The sequence below is a fragment of the Carlito syrichta genome, unplaced genomic scaffold, assembly GCF_000164805.1.
Source record: "Carlito syrichta isolate Samal-C Ts95f unplaced genomic scaffold, Tarsius_syrichta-2.0.1 Scaffold303296, whole genome shotgun sequence".
In the NCBI taxonomy this organism is placed as follows: Eukaryota; Metazoa; Chordata; class Mammalia; order Primates; family Tarsiidae; genus Carlito; species Carlito syrichta.
In genome coordinates, this window is record NW_007247392.1 from 48,745 (window position 1) to 69,079 (window position 20,335).

The following is a 20,335-nucleotide window of genomic DNA, read 5'->3' on the forward strand; positions in this document are numbered from 1 at the left end:
TAGAAACTGGTGAGAATAAATATGCAGCAACAGGTGATTAAAAGACTATAGCAAGGGAGGTTAAATTTTAAACAGGTGAAACTGTTTAATTATAACTTCAAAGGGAGGACCCCCTACAGTCTTAATGAAACATCAAGGTAGCAAACAACTGAAATGTCAGTGAGAACAGTCAACTCTAGGCAAAAACAAGTAGAAAGAACCTCATGTCATCTTTTCTCTTACTACTGAAAGTGTAGTCTATCAAAAACATGCAAGGCAGGCACTGTGGCTCATGCCTGTAATCCCAGCTCTTTGGGAGGCTGAGGCAGGACTGCCTAAGCCCAAAAGTTCATGACCAGCCTGGGCAACATAGCAAGACCTCAGCTCTACAAAAAATGTTAAAATTAGCCGGGTACCGTAGCGCACGCCTGTAGTTCCAGCTACTTGGAAGGCTGAGGAGAAGGATCACCTGAGCCCAGCAGGTCAAGGCTGTGGTGGCCGGGAGTGGCCACTGCACTCCAGTCTGGGCGACAGAGTGAAATTCCAACTCAAAAAAAAAAAAAAAAGAAAAGAAAATGCCTGTTATCATTTCTGTATATTTCTTATTATTCGATGTGCATAATACATTTTTGTTTAAGACCATATTACATTTATGCAGTTTGATCTGAAACATATTTTTAAAAGCATTATATTCAATCATGTGGGTGCCCCAAAACTTAACTGAGCTCTCACTTTTAGACACTAAAGCTGTTTCGTTTTTATACATTACAAAATGTGTTGTCACAAATATACATAAAACATAGGGTACACCTCTGATTAGTTCCTTAGGATAAATTCAAGAAGTAGGCTGAGTGAATATTTTTAGTCTTTCTGATACATACTGTTAAATTGCCCTTCAAAATTGTAGCACCAGTTTTTAAACGAATTTTAAAATAAATGTTATGAACCATTTGCTCCCATCTTTTGCAACCAGATGCAGCTTGAATAAGAGGAGATTAAGTTTCTTAGAAAACAAATAGCAAATTAGGCAAAGTAAATAAACCCTATAGTTATATTAATTATTATTAAGTATGGTTTAATAAATAATAGGTCTTATAGTCTGCAAATTTTGTTTTCTTGAGTTACATTTTGTTTCTGACATTACTGAGTTTTGATCATGCTTTTAGTTAAAGTCTGTATTCAGATTACAAATCATTGATATTTAGTATCCTGATGTAAATTATCTCTGAATCTGGGATATAGTACTCAGTGGCCACAACAGTGAACCATTACTGTAAATGAATGACACCTGGAAACAAAAACGCTCTTAAATCTGAAAAATCTAAGAAATGTTTCAAACTAAGAGCACAAATATTTGTAAAATCATATCAAATGCTATCTTGTCACTGGTGGCTCAGCCTGTAATCCTGCGCTTTTGGGAGGCTGAGGTGAGTGGATTGCCTGAGCCCACGGGTTCGAGACCCACCTGGGCAGCGAGACCTCATCTCTACAATAAATCAAAAAATCAGCCAGGCGTGGTAGCGCATGCCTGTAATTCCGGCTACTGGAAGGCTGAGGCGGAAGGATCGCCGGAGCCCAGCAGGCAAGGCTGCGGTGGCCGGGAGCAGCCGCTGCACTCCAGTCTGGGCGACCAAGTGAGACTCCAACTCAAAAAAAACCAAACAAACAAAAAATAATAATGATAATGTCAAATAAAAAAGATAGAGGGGGAGAAAATTGTAAGAAAAATCTAAGGTAAATAGCAGAAGGATCAAAGTAAAAAGAAGAAAAGTAAAAATGTTAAAACATACTCCATAAATTAGAAAACAAACATAATGGGAACATATATAGAGGAGATTGGAGCAACTAATAAGAACTAAAACAATGGAATAATTAGGTGAAAGAAAGTAAATAAATGGTTAACTATCATCTGATGTTACAATATAGTGTTTTATCTCCCTTCTGGATGCGCCATCATTCGGTCATCTCAACTAAGTAGGACACTGCTGAGAACTAGAAAACAAGAGGGGAAAGGGTCTCATGACAGCCAGAACTGACTACCATACTACACAACTCCAAGTGCTTCTCTCAAATAATCACTTTAAATCCTTACTTTAAATGGAATACTGAGAAATGTGGTTATGTTTTCTCTGTCAGTAGCATATTAAAAGTAGTCAATCAGAAGCAAGGAGAGACTTCCTGAGACTGGTGCACTGAAAATACCATTACATTAGCCAGTGATCAAGGACACACATACAACATCACCACTGACAACAATATACTCAAGAACTGAAAAAGCACAGTAGTCTCAAAACATAAGAAGGTAGAAACAACCCTAAGCTTCACAATTAGCCCTAAATATATTAGAAAACGACAACCCTAAGAGATGAAAATGTTTAAATTATGGTCAGTGAGTTCTGTTTAAAACAGAAGGGACAGGCCACATTTTAAAGTGGGCCCCACCCTGAATGATTAAAAAATAGAGACAGACTTCAATACCCCAAAATTTTACTTATGTTGAACATCCCATTCCTAAGCCAAAATAATTATGGCACAACAAAAATAATGAAACAGCTCCACTCTTGGTAGAGAAACTATAATTTTGAGCATGAAAAAGATAAACCACATTTGAAATTTATCTGAATAAGATAAGCACAGTGATTAGTATCCTAGCACAGTATGTATCACATCCATCTGTACACTACCTGCAATGGTCTGGCATCCTGAGCTCACTGACATGTCACATTTGCTTTGGCACATGTGCCCTGTGCCACTTGAATCTTAGTTATTTGGTGTTCCTCCAACAAGTTCAGAAGCCACAAAAAAGTGCTATCATCTGACTGTCTTCCATATTTCACATAGTATTAGAATTTGTACTGTTTCACTAACAGTTACAACAGAGAACTGGAATTTTAGTACTAAATCAACAATTTATACTTGACAAAGTTTTTTGGTATTTACTATATGCCAAGTGACCCCGCTCTACGTAAATGGGGTAGATTTAATTATAGAAACTTAAAGATTCCAGAGTCATCTACAATATGCAGTTATATAATCAGTTTTCCACTACTGATTTTCCAACCAGTCTCCCCAGTATTAATAAAGATTGTATACACATTGTTTATCTGGTAACATCATCATTAAAAAACAGACAAAATTCCAATTTTTCTTTGTATTTAAATGAAACATAATTTCACCCATATTACATTATCTTTCTCACAAAAACACTGTGCTGAATTAAGAAAATATGACCAAAATTTCAGCCCAAAAGAATAATATTTTAAGATACCATGTAAAAAAAACACCTCAGATTATTTAAATGAAATTACAATTTTTATTACCAAAAATATGTTCTATATTGCATCTAATTTTGAAATGAAGATAAATTAGGTAATAATTAACCAAATAAAATATCTAAGATCCTTCTTTAGAATATCTAAATCTGTATCTAATTGGCCATCTAGCTTTCCAACTTTCAATGTCACAGTAACATACAAGAAAAAGCACAGAAATCAAACACACCTATGAAGTATTCTTGCCCTAAAACTTGTACTTGAATCTGATCAATCCTCTACTATTTCAATTAAAATTAAAAGTGGGGCACAGAGGAACATCGTAAAGATGTAGTCATCCAAATCCAAACTATGAGAAATGCTATAGGACAGACAGCCCAATTCCTTCAACAAATAAATTCAGAGTGCCTCAATGCTTCATTTTATACCCACATTCAATCTCATTTTCCTGAAAGCTAGTATTGAGTTTCTTACTCTATGGTTAACTGTATAATGGAAGTCTAAATACTGTACTGAAATCATGTGTCTCCCATTACAGTACTAGCATAGCAGATTACAGCAAAGTGCTTAGAAGTTAGCCAGTCTGAGTAAAAATCCTAGCTTTGCCCCCTCAGTTAACTCATCTATAAAATGAAGAAAATACTACCTGCTACTCAAAGGAATTTTAAGGATTCCACGAGAAAATGTATGTAAAGCAGCTAGCACAATGCTTGACATATCTTAGTAACGACCTAATGACTGAATAAATGAAAACCATAAGCAGCAAAATTAAACAGTTGTGAATTTCATCTCCTTTGATTTCATCTAATCACCTTCTTATAGTATCCAGTGAATAGTAAAATACCAAAATGGCTATTACTTCTAGTAAGAAAAAATTAGGAAAGAATAAAACCAGGCTATCAATTTCTAAATAATTGAGCCTCACTCTAAGGTACTAAGGAACACTGTAATCAATGCAAATACCACCTGATGAAGAACGGCGCTATTAAGAAAAGGGCTAGACTCGGCCAAACTTGTTAAGAGCAATCAAACTTATTTTTTAACTAAAAGCTGTCAACATAATCATCTTCAAGATAAATTTTAATAATATGAAAACATTTTAAAAGAATTTTTTAAACATCAACATTTCTATTATGAATCTCCAGTTTTCTCATTTTGAAAAACACTAATAATAAATAAACTAACTTTTCCATCTGAACAGTAGGTGGCACAACTTACATACTGTGAGCCAGCTGCTGCAAATTGAGTGATACCGTAATTTAAAAAAAAAACTCAGCATAGCATCATCCAAATTTCTGAAAACATTCATCTAAGATTGTTTAAAAGTCCTAATGTGAAAATGAAATTTTTCAAATAACATGAAAATACTTACATCTCAATTTGTCCAGCATTTTTCCACCACACATGGTTGCTAACATAGCTTTAACTGAAAATACCGTCAACTTGCCTCGGCCCTCACTGCAAAATAAATTATATTAGAAATAATTGCTATCTGGAACCACAAAAGCAATCAAATGTATCACTAAATATCAAGCAGCCAATAAATTGAATCCTTCCCTTATGTGTAACAATTTTACCACATTGAGAAACCTGGATTTTTTTTTCTTTATAGAACTAAGGCTATATCTCCACTAAGTGAAGAATGCTAAAGCTAACCTTAATTACCTGAAAATGAGTTTTGGAAACATGATTTAATTTCTATTGATTATGAGGGTACAGGCCAAATGGGTGAACCTGAAGTAAATTTCCTATCAACTAAATCCATTAAATCCACAGCTGCGGTTTTCAAGTATTCAAAAAAGAGGGGTCACCTGGTTTGAATATAATTTAGAAATGTATCCCCATCAATATATTATACCAATAATTTACTGTTATCTACTAAACAAGCAACATATTGCTATACAGATTTTATAGTACATTCCTTTTTATTTGTTTTTACTGCCACAACCTTTATGCTACCATGTGTTTAATCTAACAAACACCTGTTTCAGATCTTCTCATACGCCACTGTGAGAAAAGCAAAGGGCAAGAGATAATTCTTTTCTAGGAAATGAACGGATTAAACGTAGAAAAGCACCCAAAGTGCTGCTGCACAGCATCTGCAGGACCAAGACAATATCACCAAGGCCCCCTGACCCAATGTGTCCTTGGCTCCATCCATTCAACTATGCCCTTGTTTCACAGTAGATAAAACTTTACTAGCTGGTGTTAAAGTTACCATATATAAGTTAACAATGAGCTTTTGTGTTAATTTTTTAAAACCTGTGTTTATAAAGTTTCAAAGTAACTTAGGGTAAAATGCTTTTGTAATAAGGAGAGCTATATTGTCCTGGTTTTGTGAAAAGCATGTATCATCCTATTTATATTGACTAATAGTTACAATAGAGTGTTTTCCATTTTCTATACCTTCTTTGTATATAGAAAGATCATACCTGAAAAAAAAAGGCAAATGGTCTATAAGCCAAACAGTTCTCAGTGAAAACATCACCAGAAAAATCAATGTTTGTTATAGTCAGATTTTTAATTATTACATCTCACTGAATTTATTCATAAGATAAAATAGGAATCCCTGCAACTAGTTAAAATTAGGATGTTTTTTAAAAAACATATAGTTCTTCAGAAACAAAGACACAGCTCCATGTATAAGCAAAAAGTAAGGAATAGTCTTGTGTCAAATATCCACTGCACTATATGAGAAAATATAAGAGGCTATAAAATCATTAAGTTAAAAGGAATGGATTTCTCAGACGAATACAGAATGTTCACAGTGGCCTTTTTTTTTTTTTACACCAACCACTCAAATGCTGAGTCTACATTTAAGCACACCCTACTTTATGAGACAAATACATTCCCCACTACTAAAGTACAAAGAAAGAAAGAAAAAAATCATATACATGCTTCCCCATCTTTCTTTGAAACTAGAACATGGGTATATGATACAGCTGCACCAGCAAGAGTCACTCACTCTAGACTTTGATAGAAATCAATTCCCTGTGAGAAGCAGAACCTCTATTAGAATCCACCTGCAGAGGATGGCAGCAGTAGGAACAGCTCTATCCAGTGTCCTCAGGCAGCAGAGATAGTGATTCTTGGGGCAGCACTCAGAACCCAGCATCAATGGTGTTTGCAGCACAAGCAGCAATGTCTGTGCCTCCACAGTACTTATATAATATCTGCTTTATAACAATTCATTAAACTATACTTTATGTATTTCTCTGTAGATGCCTTATATGCCTCCATAAAAACTGTTGTAAGAAAAGACTAGGAAAATAAGGGTCAATTATTATTCCCTATTTTAACAGAACTGGGTCAACAATTAATAGACAAAGCTAACGGATTAAGGGGGAAAATTATGAAGGAGAAACCTACAGATTAAAAGATAGGACCTAAGTTATATACAGAGGGTGCCAAAAAATGTATACCCGTTAAGAAAGGAAAAACTGTATTAAAATTCTAATACTCTATATACTGATAAGAAAAGATGAATACAAGTCATGTTTGACTTCTGCAATTACAAGAGGTGCTCAAAGTGGTTACTATCAGCCAGACACTTCTAATTTTGGTAAACTAAAAGTAACAACATCTCTTAAAATGTATATACTGCAATATATAAAATTGTCCATAAGAAAATATATAAACAAAATAAAAACAGTAAAAATACCAAGGACCGGGCCCAATCCTTAGAGATTCAAATTATTTAGCCTAGGGTGGAGACTTGGAGCTGACAATTTTTTTTTTTTTGATTCGTAGTCTCACTCTGTTACCCAGGCTGGAGTGCAGTGGCACACATGCGGCTACTGCAGCCTCAACCTGCTGGGCTTAGGTGATCCTTCCACCTCAGTCTTCCAAGTAGCTGGAACCACAGGTGCATGCCACAACACCCAGCTAACTTTTTGATTTATTGTAGAGACAAGGTCTCACCAAGTTGCCCAGGCTGGTCTCAGACCCCTGGGCTCAGGCAATCCTCTCGCCTCCACCTCCCAAATTGCTGGGATCGCAGGCATGAGCCACAGTGCTGGCCTAGCACTGGTAATTCTTAAAATCTCCCCAGGTGATTCAAAAGCACAGCCAGAATTGAGAACCACTGACCACAAACAAATCAACTTTATTAAAAATAAAAACCAATTAAACAATGGGCAAGGTGCATACACATTACACAAAATATAGATGAAGGAAACAGAAATGACTACTAAGCACATGGAAGGGCACTGATCTTGAAGAATAATAAAAGAAACGCAAATTAAAACAATAATGAAATTTTTTTTAATGTCATATGTTATTGACTGTCCCCAAAGGTTGTCCTTAGTCTAAACAGTGTCAAATATGACTTAGGTAGACTATTTTTTAAAAAACAGTTTGAACAAAAGAATAAAATAATGTCTTTTGCAGCAACTTGGGTTGAACTGGAGGTCATTATCCTAAGTAAAGTAACTCAGGAATGGAAAACCAAATACCTCATGTTCTATGGGTACACCAGGGAAGGCAGAGTGGTATAATAGACACCGAAGACTCAGAAGTGGGGAGGGTAAGAGGGGAGATGAGGGGAAAACTACCTATTGGGTACAATGTCAACTATTTGGATGACAGGTACACTGAAACCCCAAACTTCACTACTACACCATTCATGTAACCAAAAGCCACTTGTACCCTTAAAGATACTGAATTTTAAAAATATATATGTTCAAGATCTGAATGCTGAAAGCTACAAAATACTGTTGAGAGAAACCAAAGAAGAATTAAATAGCAAGATATACCATGTTCATAAAATGCAAGACAATATAGTTAAAATGTCAATTTTCTGTAAACTGAGCAGAATTCTGTTGTGATTCAATCCAATCCTCTTGAGGACATAAGAAAAAATAAAACTGTTTTTCCTTTTCTTTTTTTTTTTTTTTTTGAGTTGGAGTCTCACTCGGTCACCCAGACTGGAGTGCAGTGGCCGCTCCCGGCTACCACAGCCTCACCTGCTGGGCTCCGGCAATCCTTCCGCCTCAGCCTTCCGAGTAGCCAGAATTACAGGCATGCGCTACCACGCCCGGCTAATTTTTGATTTATTGCAGAGATGAGGTCTCAAACCCACAGGCTCAGGCAATCCACTCACCTCTGCCTCCCAAAGCTGGAGGATTACAGGCTGAGCCACCGAGCCCAGCTAAAACTGTTTTTCTTACTCTCTTACACTCAGCATTTCATTCTGACACCAGATACATAGGGGGTTAATTCCCCACACACCAAGCAAGCAATTATCCAGTGGACACCAACTAGTTGTCCATAATCTAACTCAATTCTGACACTATGTACCTGAAGAGAACGTCAGATCCCATTGGTTGAAGGCTCAGTCCCACAAGACCTCCCCCAACTTCAGATGTCAGTCACAAGCAGTAGATTGTCACCTATACTTCTGACCAACTAACTATAAAATTGAGGGTTCCAACAACCCCCTCTTTGGCTTGATTAATTTGCTAGACTAGCTCATGGAACTTAGGGAAATATGTTTACCTATTTATTTATGAAGGATATTATAAAAAATGCAAGTGAGCAGCCAGATGGAAGAGGTTCATAGGGCAAGGTATTTGAGAAGGGGTGCATTCGTGACCCGCCTGGGAAACTTGGCAAGACCTCATCTCTACAATAAATCAAAAATCAGCCGGGCATGGTAGCGCGCGCCTGTAGTTCCAGCTACTCGGAAGGCTGAGGCGGAAGATCGCCAGAGCCCAGCAAGTCGAGGCTGCGGTGGCCGGGAGGGGCCACTGCGCTCCAGTGACTGAGTGAGACTCCAACTCAAAAAAAAAAAAAAAAAGAAGGGGTGCAGAGCACCCATGTCTTCCCTGGGTGTGTCACCTTCCAGGAACCTTCAGTTATCTGCAAGTTCTCTGAACCTAGTCTTTTTGGGGTCTTATGGAGGTTTATTATGTAGATGTGATTGATTAAATCACTGGCCTTTGGTGATCAGCCTGAAGACCCGCTCCTCACCCCTTTAATTTCAAGGTTGGTTTCCCTGGCAACCAGCCCATATCCTAAGGCTATCCAGGAGCCTACTAAGATGCTCCTATCACCCAGGAAATTCCAAGGGATTTAGGAGCTCTGTGTCAGATGCTCCTATCACTCAAGAATTTACAAAGGTCTTGAGAGATCAGTGTAAGGAACTACAGTCAAAGGACAAATATTAGAACAGAAGATTCTCCTAGTACCTACCTACAAGGGTATTAGGAACTCTGTCTAAGGAACCTGGGCATAAACATTAGAGCAAAAGATTTTCCTACCACCCCTATCGCTTAGGAAATTATAAGGGTTTCAAGGTCTGGGGACAGAGACCAATATACATATATATTTATTATTTCACAAATCTCTTTTTTTTTTAGCAAATTAACAAGGTAATTTATTGTGTATCCTTAGAGTCTTTTTTTTTTTTTTTTTTGAGTTGGAGTCTCACTCTGTCGCCCAAAATGGAGTGCGGTGGCCACTCCCGGCCACCGCAGCCTTGACCTGCTGGGCTCCGGCAATCCTTCCGCCTCAGCCTTCCGAGTAGCTGGAACTACAGGCGCACGCTACCACGCCCAGCTGATTTTTTTATTTATTGTAGAGATGAGGTCTTGCCAAGTTGCCCAGACGGGTCCCGAACCCACAGTCTTAGGCAATCCACTCACCTCAGCCTCCCAAGGCGCGGGATTACAGGCTGAGCCACCAAGACCAGCTGTATCCTTAGAGTCTTAAACCCATACAAATCTTCAGTAAGGTAGGAGAATAAAGATGCTATTCAAATGCTTAAATCTCATCCTGTTCTTGTTATGTCGAAAAAGTTTCTTGAGTTATTTTATTATGCATCCAGAGCAGAGAACTACCTACACAAAACTCTGAATATGATAATAGCTTTTATTAGATAAATTAAAGAACATCATAAAAGGTTAAAATAATTAATCATACTATGTTTGTACATAACTTTCTGGCTTCAAGTACCACTTGCTTTCTTCAAAGTGACAAAATAACACCTCCTTGCTACAAAGAAGAAACTGATGCTATCTATGCAGACAGACTGAAAGTGTAGCAGAGCCCAGCATACTAGCAAGACAGCCAGGTTGCACTTTCAACTCTTAAGTGAACAAAGACTTAACCCATTAGTACCCTTCCTTAAACTCCATACAACGGGTCTTAATGGGTACTATGACATCTTTATTTCTAAAAATTATAATAATTAGTATTTATATAACAGTTTTTCCTACTCTTCAAAATGTTTTACAAACACTGATATTTTACAACATCACATCTTTATTCAAAATATTGTTTGACTCGGCAGAGCACAGTGGCTCAAGTCTGTAATACCAGTACTTTGGGAGGCCAAGGATGGCGATGGAGGATCATTTAAGCCTAAGAGTTTGAGACCAGCCTGGGCAACATAGTGATACCCTGTTTCCACAAAAAAAATCAAAAAAATCAGCCAGGTGTGGTGATACACACCTGTAGTCCCAGCTATTTGAGAGGCTGAGAAGGAAGGATTGCCAGAGGCTAGGAGGTCAAGACTGGGGTGAGCCCTGGTAATGCCACTGTACTCCAATGTGGGAGACAGAGTGAGACTTCCCACTCAAAAAAAAAAAATTCAAATATAGAATAACACATAACTCTCAACCTGCATCAGCAGTAAAACCCTTGTATCCTTTTCCATTCATTAGAATTATTACAACTCTCTGTGGCTGGTCTCTGAACAAGGAGTCTGTTTATCTACAAAATCATCTAGATCAGGCCATTTACAGTAAAAGAACTTTTTGACCTCTAAACAAATCATTACCCGTAATGTGTGGTCACTTAACACATCGTCTCTCAGATCCACTTTCCAACCATGTTTCTTATTCACAACAACCACAAAGAAATCTTCACATATAATCTCCCATCCAACAAACCATGAATCTTTTCTCCTCTCTGCCTGCATGCACTTTGGGTAAGAAAATGTCTGTGTGCTTAACAGCACATGCTTTATTAAGGGTGGGGAGAAATGCATTCAAGTGTCAATGTATAAGTCAACAGCATAAAGGGAATATATAAGCAGAATTCAAGGAGTTTTAAGTTCCGGTTGAAAGCAGAGGTATCTGAAGTTAAGGATCATAATAAATGTGAGGGAGATGAATTTACAGACTGGAGAGATCTAGGGGAAATACTGAGTCTATGTTTAAGAATCTAAGTATTGGCTGGGCTCGGTGGCTCAGCCAGTAATCCCAGCACTTCGGGAGGCTGAGGCAAGTGGATTGCCTGAGCCCACGGGTTCAAGACCAGCCTGGGCAACTTGTCGAGACCTTGTCTCTACAGTAAATCAAAAATTAGTCAGGTATGGTGGTGTATGCCTGTAGTTCCAGCTACTTGGAAGGTTGAGGCAGAAGGATCTCCTGAGTCCGGCGGGCTAATGCCGGGATGGCCGTGAGCGTGCCACTGCACTCTAGCCTGAACGACAGAGTGAGACTCCAACTCAAAAAAAAAAAATGTAAGTATGTAACTACACATTCTAAGAATGGAGGAGTGCATTCGAGTCATAATTATAAACTAATCTTCTCCACTTAAACCACTTACCATCATTTACAACTTTAGGTTCACAATTTGTACTATGAAAAGGTTTATTCATTCTTCAAAAGTAAATATTAATATAAACAAAAATATATGCCAAATTAATAAATGGTATATTTTTAAACAGCCATAGATACATATTAAATATGCTTATTTTAAAATCTAAGTAGTATATAACTTGGCATTAAGAAATAAACATCCATGAGCCAGGCGTGGTCGCGCGCACCTGTAGTTCCAGCTGCTTGGAAGGCTGAGGCGGAAGGATCGCCGGAGCCCAGTAGGTCGAGGTGACAGAGTGAGTGGTGTCAGTCTGGGTGACAGAGTGAGACTCCAACTCAAAAAAAAAAAAAAAAGAAAAGAAATAAACATCCAAAGCCAGGCTCGGTGGCTCAGCCTGTAATCCCACGCTTTGGGAGGCTGAGGCGAGTGGATTGCTTGAGCCCGCGAGTTCCAGACCCACCTGGGCAACTTGGCGAGACCTCATCTCTACAATAAATCAAAAAATTAGCCGGTTGTGGTAGCGCGTGGCTGTAGTTCCAGCTACTTGGAAGGTTGAGGTGGAAGGATCGCAGGAGCCCAGCAGGTCAAGGCTGCGGTGGCCGGGAGCGTGCCACTGCACTCCATTCTGAGCGACAGAGTGAGACTCCAACTCAAAAAAAAAAAAAATTTGACATTAAGGGCTATAAGATAAAATTGAAAAACTTTCCTAGAACATAGATGGGAAAGAACGTTTTTTAAAAATTAAGATAATCAGTCCAAAATATTTAACTTCCTTCTAAGAAAAATTATAAAAAGCAAAGAACAGAAAAAACAAAGAAGAAAAATTATCCATGAAATATTACAAGAAAATTTTCTAGAAATGAAGGAATTTCTAGATTAAAGGGCCTATAGAATGACCAATAATACAAATTAAAAATTACCCACACCAGAGTCGTCATGATTATTTCAGAACACTTAGAATAAAGAAAAGATCCTTAACTCTTCCAAAGAGGAAAGAAACAGTTATATACAAAATAGCAAAAGTTAGAATGGCATCAGTCTCTCAGTAGCATCCCTGAAACTTGAAAGGTGATATGACTTCAAAATCCTGAGGAAATATGATTCCCCCCTAGAATTCTAAGCCCACTGATTGACATTATCAAGGGTAGAATAAAGTCATTTTAGGACAGGGCCTCAAAGACTTCTTTCACATTCCTTCGTTGGGAAGCTATTAGAGACCATGTTTCACACAAATGAGGGTATAATCCAAGGAGGACAAATAGGACACAAAAAATAGGAAACCCAAAAAGAGATTCAAAAAGTGAAGAGACTTCTGAGGATGACGATGAAGTAAATTCTAAGCTGACAGCCGCGCACAGGCCTACAGAGTGACTAGTCCAGATTGGAGCTAGGGACAGAGATTACCTGCTGTGCTTAGTCATGCTGAGAAGTGATGTGCTGTTCTGTAGAAAAGTCTGGGCATATGTTAATGATATATGTAGAGAAAGGCAAATGAAAAAAAAACTTGAGGCAAATATCAACACGAGAAAAACAAACAGTTGTACAAGAAAGGAGGTGGCTTAATTATAAATAACACTTACATGGTCCTAATAATGTAAATACTGAGTACTGATTAAACCAAAATGGTGCTATCACCATATTGAAAGGAGAAGGAAGGTGGGGAGAAAAAAGTTCAGTTCTACCTGCCATTACCAAAAGTCCAAGAATAATATCTAAAATAGAAAATTCAGAAACAGAAGTATGTTATTTTAAAAGTAGGCCAGGTGTGGTAGCTTACGCTTGTAATCCTAGCACTTTGGGAGGCCAAGGTGAGACAATCACTTGAGCCTGGTAGTTTGAGACTAGTCTGGGCAATATAATGAGATACCATCTCTACAAAATATTTTAAAAGTTAGCGGGGCATGGTGGTGCACAAATAGAAAATTCAGAAATAGAAGTATAAGTATGTTACTTTAAAAGTAGGCTAGGGGCCGGGCTCGGTGGCTCAGCCTGTAATCCCAGCACTTTGGGAGGCCGAGGTAAGTGGATTGCCTGAGCCCGCAGGTTCAAGACCCACCTGGGCAACTTGGTGAGACCTCATCTCTACAATAAATCAAAAATTAGCTGGGTGTAGTAGCACGCACCTGTAGTTCCAGCTACTTGGAAGCCTGAGGCAGAAGGATTGCCGGAGCCCAGCAGGTTGAGGCTGCGGTGGCCGGGAGCAGCCACTGCACTCCAGTCTGGGTGACAGAGTGAGACTCCAACTCAAAAAAAAAAAAGAAAAAAAGTAGGCTAGGAAGCTGGGCATGCCTATAATCCCAGCACTTTGGGAGGCTAAGGTGATATCATCCTGGGCAACTCGGCAAGACCTCGTCTCTACACTAAATCAAAAAATTAGCCAGATGTGGTGGTGCACGCCTATAGTTCCAACTACTTGGAAGGCTGAGGCAGAAGGATCGTCTGAACCTGGCAGATCGAGGCTGCGGTAGCTGTGAGCGTGCCACTTTACTTCAGCCTGGGGGTCAGAGTGAGACTCTGACTCAAAAAATAAAAATGAAAAACAAAAGGCTAGGCACAGTGGCTCATAGATATAATCCTAGCACTTTGGGAGGACAAAATGGGAGAATCACTTGAGCCCAGGAGTTCGAGACCAGCCTGGACACTGCAAGATCTCATCTCTACAAAAAAAATTTTTAAAACTAGCTGTCACAAGCCTGTAGTTCCAGCCACTGGAGAGGCTGAGACAGGAGGATCTCATGAGTCTAGGAGCTGGAGGCTACAGTGAACTATGACTGTGATATTGCACTTCAGCCTTGGCAACAGAGTGAGACCCCAACTCAAAAAATAAAAGTATGAGATTAAACACCAGAAAAAACATCTGAAAAAGTTAAAAGTGGTTCCTTCTGGCTGGGAGCAGTGGCTCAGCCTGTAATCTCAGCACTTTGGGAGGCCCAGGCAAGATGACTGCCTGAGCCTGGGGGTTCGAGACCAGCCTGGGCAACTTGGTAAGATCTCATCTCTACAATAAATCACAAAAACTAGCTAGACATGGTGGCGTGTGCATCTGTAGGTCCAGCTACTTGGAAGGCTGAGGCGGAAGGACTGCCTGAGCCCAGCAGGTCAAGGCTGCAATGACCATGAGCATGCCACTGCACTCCAGCCTGGGTGACAACAGTGAGACTCCAACTCAAAAAAAAAAAAAAAAAAAAAAGTGGTTCCTTCTAAAGAATTACTAAGAGGGTGAAGGGTAAAGGTAGAGGCGCTTCTATTTTTCACCAAAAATTTGATACTATTTGACAGTTTAAAGCATTAAATTGTTTTAAAATCATCTGATTGTTTGTAATATATATATAACACACATGAGTATATGCATTAGGCATACTATGGCACATAATGTATAGCATGCCTAATGTATATTGTGTAAAATGTATTTATAAAATCAAAATTGAATTAAAGAAAGATATTCCCACAAAGAGTTATTTATTTCTTTATATCTGAAGTGTAATGCTCAATTTTTTTCTTGTTGCCACTCAGGCTGGTCTCAAATCCTGGGCTCAAGTGGTGCTCCCACCTCAGCCTCCCAAGTAGCTGGGACTAAGGCATGCCCACTCAAGATACTTAAAACTGTATGACCTGGACTTTGAATATAATTCTAAAAAAACAGCTATAGTTTCCAAAGGTCACTACTTTGAAGAAAGTCAAGAATCTGAATGTATATGTTTTATATGTTTGCTCTAAAAAAAAAAACCTACCTCAGTATTTTATGGTCAAAAATCAAGGACTAGTTAAATTTGATGTGTGTTAGGAAAAAATTAAATCCTTAGGTCACAATGGATAATAAGCTGAACCAGTTAGTAATGAAGTAACTGTCTGGAAGAACCAGTGTGATGCCGAAAGCCATGATTAGACAAAATCTCACAAAAGCAACATAATCACTTCATCGTGCTCAACTCCAGTAAGGCTCATACCACACGATCACATTCAGATCTGGATTTTATAACTTGAGAAAGATACAGAGAACTGGGAGTGGATTCAGATGAGTTCCAGGCAACTAAAAAGCTAGATACTAAGATCAATGACGGCACCTAAGGAAGCTATGGCACCCCAGTTTAGACACAGAAAGGTAAGAATGCAAACCATCTCCCAAATGCCGCCCTGGCGGATTATCCAACAAAAAGCTGAGGACCTCTGCAAACACGCCAAAATATGAAAGGAAGTATCTAGGTTACACGTGACAAACTTTCAGAGGGTGCTGGTTGCCCACAGTGCAGATAAATCACCAAAGAGAAATGCCTACTCTCATTTAGTGATCTTGAAGAGGCAGAGAAAAAGGACAAGAATCCATCCACCCGCATCCCTGTTCTTTCAACATGGCACCCACTGAATGCCAGGGAATAAACTAAGACTTCTCCATTCAAGATTCACAACTACACAAAGAAAGGAAAAACAGTAGTATCTGTGTTTATAAAAATGTACCAAGAGAACCCTCAAAGTTGTCCTTGTAGCCACAAATCCCCAGAACAATTAGGCTGGAAGGACCACTTTGACTGCTGTATCTAATCTGCAACAGCTTTACTTAAGTAGTCTAAAATTTCAAAGTCCACCTACCTTGCAAGACACACTATGGCTATTACAGAATTAGCCTGAAATGTTTAATTTTTACCTCGCTTTGTGAACTTTCCCTCAGAAATTAAGAACCAAACAATCAGCCGGGCTCAGTGGCTCAGCCTGTAATCCCACGCTCTGGGAGGCTGAGGTGAGTGGATTGCCTGGGCAACTTGGTGGGACCTCATCTCTCCGATAAATCAAAAAATTAGCCGGGCGTGGTAGCGCATGCCTGTAGTTCCAGCTACTTGGAAGGCTGAGGCAGAAGGATCGCCGGAGCCCAGCAGGTCGAGGTTGCGGTGGCCAGGAGTGGCCACTGCACTCCAGTCTGGGTGACAGAGTGAGACTCCAAATCAAAAAAAAAAAAAAATAGAACCAAACAATCCAAACTTCATTATTTGGTATATCCCTAGCTCCCTTTAGTTTAGAATTAACTGCCTGATTTCCTACAAATCTGTCCCCTAGATCTGTCCCCTCTTTACCTTCAGTGCTGAGAAGAACATGTGGTCCACTCCCGTAGCTAAGGCTTTTAATCTTCTTTCCGCATAAGGCTTCTAGCTTTTTGGGTACAAGCGTACTCTGGTTATCTCCAGTTCCTAGACAGTTACTATAGTTCAGTCCAAATACAAAGACCTAGAAAACAAATAGCTTTGTCTGAGTCTTTTGGCCTACAGTTATAATAAAAGCTCCTTTCTCTGAATAGGACACCTCAAGTTCAATTAGAGAGCTCAGTAGGTAAAAGGAGACTGATAAGGTCGTTAGGAAAAATTCAACCTTGCTGACATTACTTGGAATGTTTGCATGTATGAAAGAGTACAATGGGATAGAGGCATATTAAATGAAGAAACTGAAAGAAGAGAAAAACTGCATCAAAGACATGGTCTTCTTGAGCTTCAAGTTCTCTCAATCCCTCATCTTTTCTCCATCTTCAAACTGCATTCTTTGAAGACCAACCCCAAAAGAAGCCCTAAAACTAAACTCTAGGTTTTAAAAGATTCTTACCTCATCATTGTCAGTAACGTACAGTGCTTCATTGGCCGAGGTACCAAAGACACATGCTTTCCGAATAGATGCAATTTCTTGAGGGGAGAGCAGAGTGAAGATTGGCCACTTTCCTACATCCACCATGACTCTGGCTTCAAGCAATTCCTATAAATAAGTCGACATTTCTGCTGAAACAAAAAAAAAAGGATTCTAAGAAAAAATGAGATAACCACTAATTAAAAAAAAAAGAAGGCCTATTACAAAAGCTAACTCCAGAATAAATGAACTACTTTTGGTTAAATGGATCACTCACTTTTCCCAGCAATGTGTCCAATCCTTCCTCCACCTTCAAACCTGGGTCTCTTCCTGGAACAAGAGGACAACTTGCTAGAACTAGTTGTGTGTCTTGCTTATGTGTTCCCCACATGCTTCCCATTCACCCTCTTCTTAAGACCTCTAAAAATAGCCAAGAAAGACAGGATCAAGGTTCAAGTTCTTTCTGGCTCCAGCACCTCCAACAGTACATGCAGAGGGAACCCTGGGGCTGGAACATACTTAGTCAAGGTCTCCGTTCCCACTATCCAGAGATACATGCCCCAGCAGCACCAACTTAGACAACAGCAGGATCAGGTGCCTGCTATCAGTCCCAAGTATCATCCCACAAGATCAGGATTAAACATCATCAAATTGAGGCTGCTCCCTGTAACAGCCAGACTACTCGAATAAAAATGGAATTGCTAGGTCAAAGTCTAATAGTTATTTTACCTTTAATAGTTACTTCAAATAGTACCTATATATAAAATTGCCCCAATGTAGGATAGTACTTCTTACTCACACCCTTTCCACACAGTGTATTATCATAGTATCTCAGTTTTCTGTTTTTTGTTTTGAACTGGCACTCACTCTGTCACCCAGGCCGGAGGGTAGTGGCATGATCACACCTCACTGTAGCCTCAACCTCTTGGGCTCAGGCAATTCTTCTGCCTCAGCCCCCCCAAGTAGCTGGGACTAGAGGTATGCAACACCATGCCCAGCTCATTTTTTTTATTTTTTTTTTTTGTGTGTGTGTAGTAGAGCCAAGGCCTGGTTATGTTGCCCAAGCTGGTCTTGAACTCCTGGGCTCAAGCAATTCTCCTCTCAGCATCCCAAAGTGCTGGGATTACAGGCATGAGCCACACTGTACCTGGCCCTTGGTGTTTAAACTGGCATTTCTCCTATGATGAGTGGAATTGTGCATCATTAAAAAAAATAATAATCAGAATGATTTCGATGATAACGATTTACTGAGCACCATGTGCCAAGTATGGTTCAAAATAGTTTTACATTTGTTAGTTAATTTAATCCTCTCTTTACCAAGGAGGATAGGGAAACAAAGAGATTTTAAGAATTTGCTCAGACCAGGCACAGTGGCTCATGCCTGTAATCCCAGCACTTCAAGAGGCACAGCCGAGAGGATTACCTGAGCTCAGGAGTGTCTCTATAATAAATCAAAAAATCAACTGGGTGTGGTGGCACATGCTATGGTTCCAGCTACCTGTAAGGTTAAGGCACAAGGATCACCTGAGCCCAGCAGGTCGAGGCTGCAGTGGCCATGAGAGTGCCACTGTACTCCAGCCTGGATGACAGAGTGAAACTCCAAATCAAAAAAAAAAAGGATTCGCTCAAACTCATTAAGTGGCAGAGTCAGGATGTGAACGCAGGTCATCAGTCTGGGTCTGCACTCTTCGCCTCTCATGTACATCTGGTTTAAGAGCCCATGGTCAGTCTTTTTTGCAAAGTGCCTATTTTTTTCTACTGGACTATTATTCTTTTTCTTGATTTACAAATATTCTCTGTATGGTAAGATTATCTTAAGTGCTTTTAGAAGTAAAAAACAAAAAAAAAGATGCCCCTCGAATGGCCTGCTGTGTCTCTTACAAAAGAGATGGTGAAAGAAGTCACAAGAAGTCAGTAATATAAACTCCTATAAGAAGGTAGATATGTTTCAAGAAAATCCAGGGAGTATATTTTCCTAGAATATGAACCATATCAAGTTAATTTTCAAAATTTTAAATTTTATATGACATAGAATTGGCCAAAAAGACAGGCACAGTGGCTCACTTCTACAATCCCAGCACCTTGGGAGGCTGAGGCAAGAGGACTGCCTGAGCCCAGGGATTCAAGACTAGCCTGGGCAATATCAAGACCTCGGCTCTACAATAAATAAAAAAAATAGCCAGGTGTGGTGGCACGTGCCTATAGTCCCAACTAATTGGTGGAGGGATTGCTTGAGCCCAGGAGGTTGCAGTGAGCTGTGACAATGGCAGTACACTCCAACCTGAGTGACAGAGTGAGACTCCAACTCAAAAAAAAAAAGAAAGAATCAGCCAAAAATATGACTCACTACCTTTAAAATTACAACACAAAGGGATAAATATTACATACTCAAAACCACACAACATCCTGACAGCAGCACAATTATTCTGAAATCATTAATGAGATGCAGGCAACTCTGCCCTAAGGGTTTGGTAATCTACTGCAAGATCAGGCCATCCTTCATAATGACAGTGTACTATATGAACTGACTTCACCCACTGTTGAATTACTTAAAGCCTTTTATAGGGTATTTCTACAAAGACTTGTAATTTAAGAGTCAATTTAAAAACAGTTCACACAACTTACACACCAGCACCCATCATAAAAGAAACAAGCATCCTCAAGGCTGGTTCAACATTCGTAAAACCATAAATGTAATTAAATACATCAACAGATGTCAAAACAAAAACTACATGATTATATCATTAGATGCAGAAAAAGCTTTTGATAAAATCCAGCACCCCTTCTTGATAAAAAACCCTCAAACATCTAGGCATACAGGGAACATACCTCAAAATAGTAAAAGCCATCTACAAGAAACCCACAGCCAGCATACTCCTAAATGGACAAAAATTGGAACCGTTTCCCCTGAAAACTGGAACAAGACAAGGATG

The 20,335-nt window shown here is 39.2% G+C and overlaps 1 protein-coding gene and 1 long non-coding RNA gene across 3 annotated transcripts in view; both read right to left on the reverse strand.

The window, feature by feature from the left end:
• Positions 1-4,706, reverse strand: part of LOC103260676 (dystrobrevin beta) — a 49,968-nt gene extending 45,262 nt beyond the window's left edge. Inside the window, exon 1 of the mRNA XM_008058324.2 lies at positions 4,624-4,706. Within this exon, the coding sequence (XP_008056515.2) occupies positions 4,624-4,669 (46 nt within the window). The 5' untranslated portion in view covers positions 4,670-4,706. The remainder of the gene's footprint in view (positions 1-4,623) is intronic.
• A 12,158-nt stretch (positions 4,707-16,864) lies between these two features.
• Positions 16,865-20,335, reverse strand: part of LOC103260677 — a 22,409-nt gene continuing 18,938 nt past the window's right edge. The window contains exons 1-3 of one of the 2 annotated variants that reach the window (XR_504303.1): positions 17,680-17,738; positions 17,385-17,551; positions 16,865-17,015 (exon numbers count right to left, since the gene is read on the reverse strand). This is a non-coding gene — a long non-coding RNA (uncharacterized LOC103260677). Of the gene's footprint in view, positions 17,016-17,384; positions 17,552-17,679; positions 17,739-20,335 lie in introns of those variants that run through there. The other variant, XR_002481972.1, reaches the window with a different exon arrangement.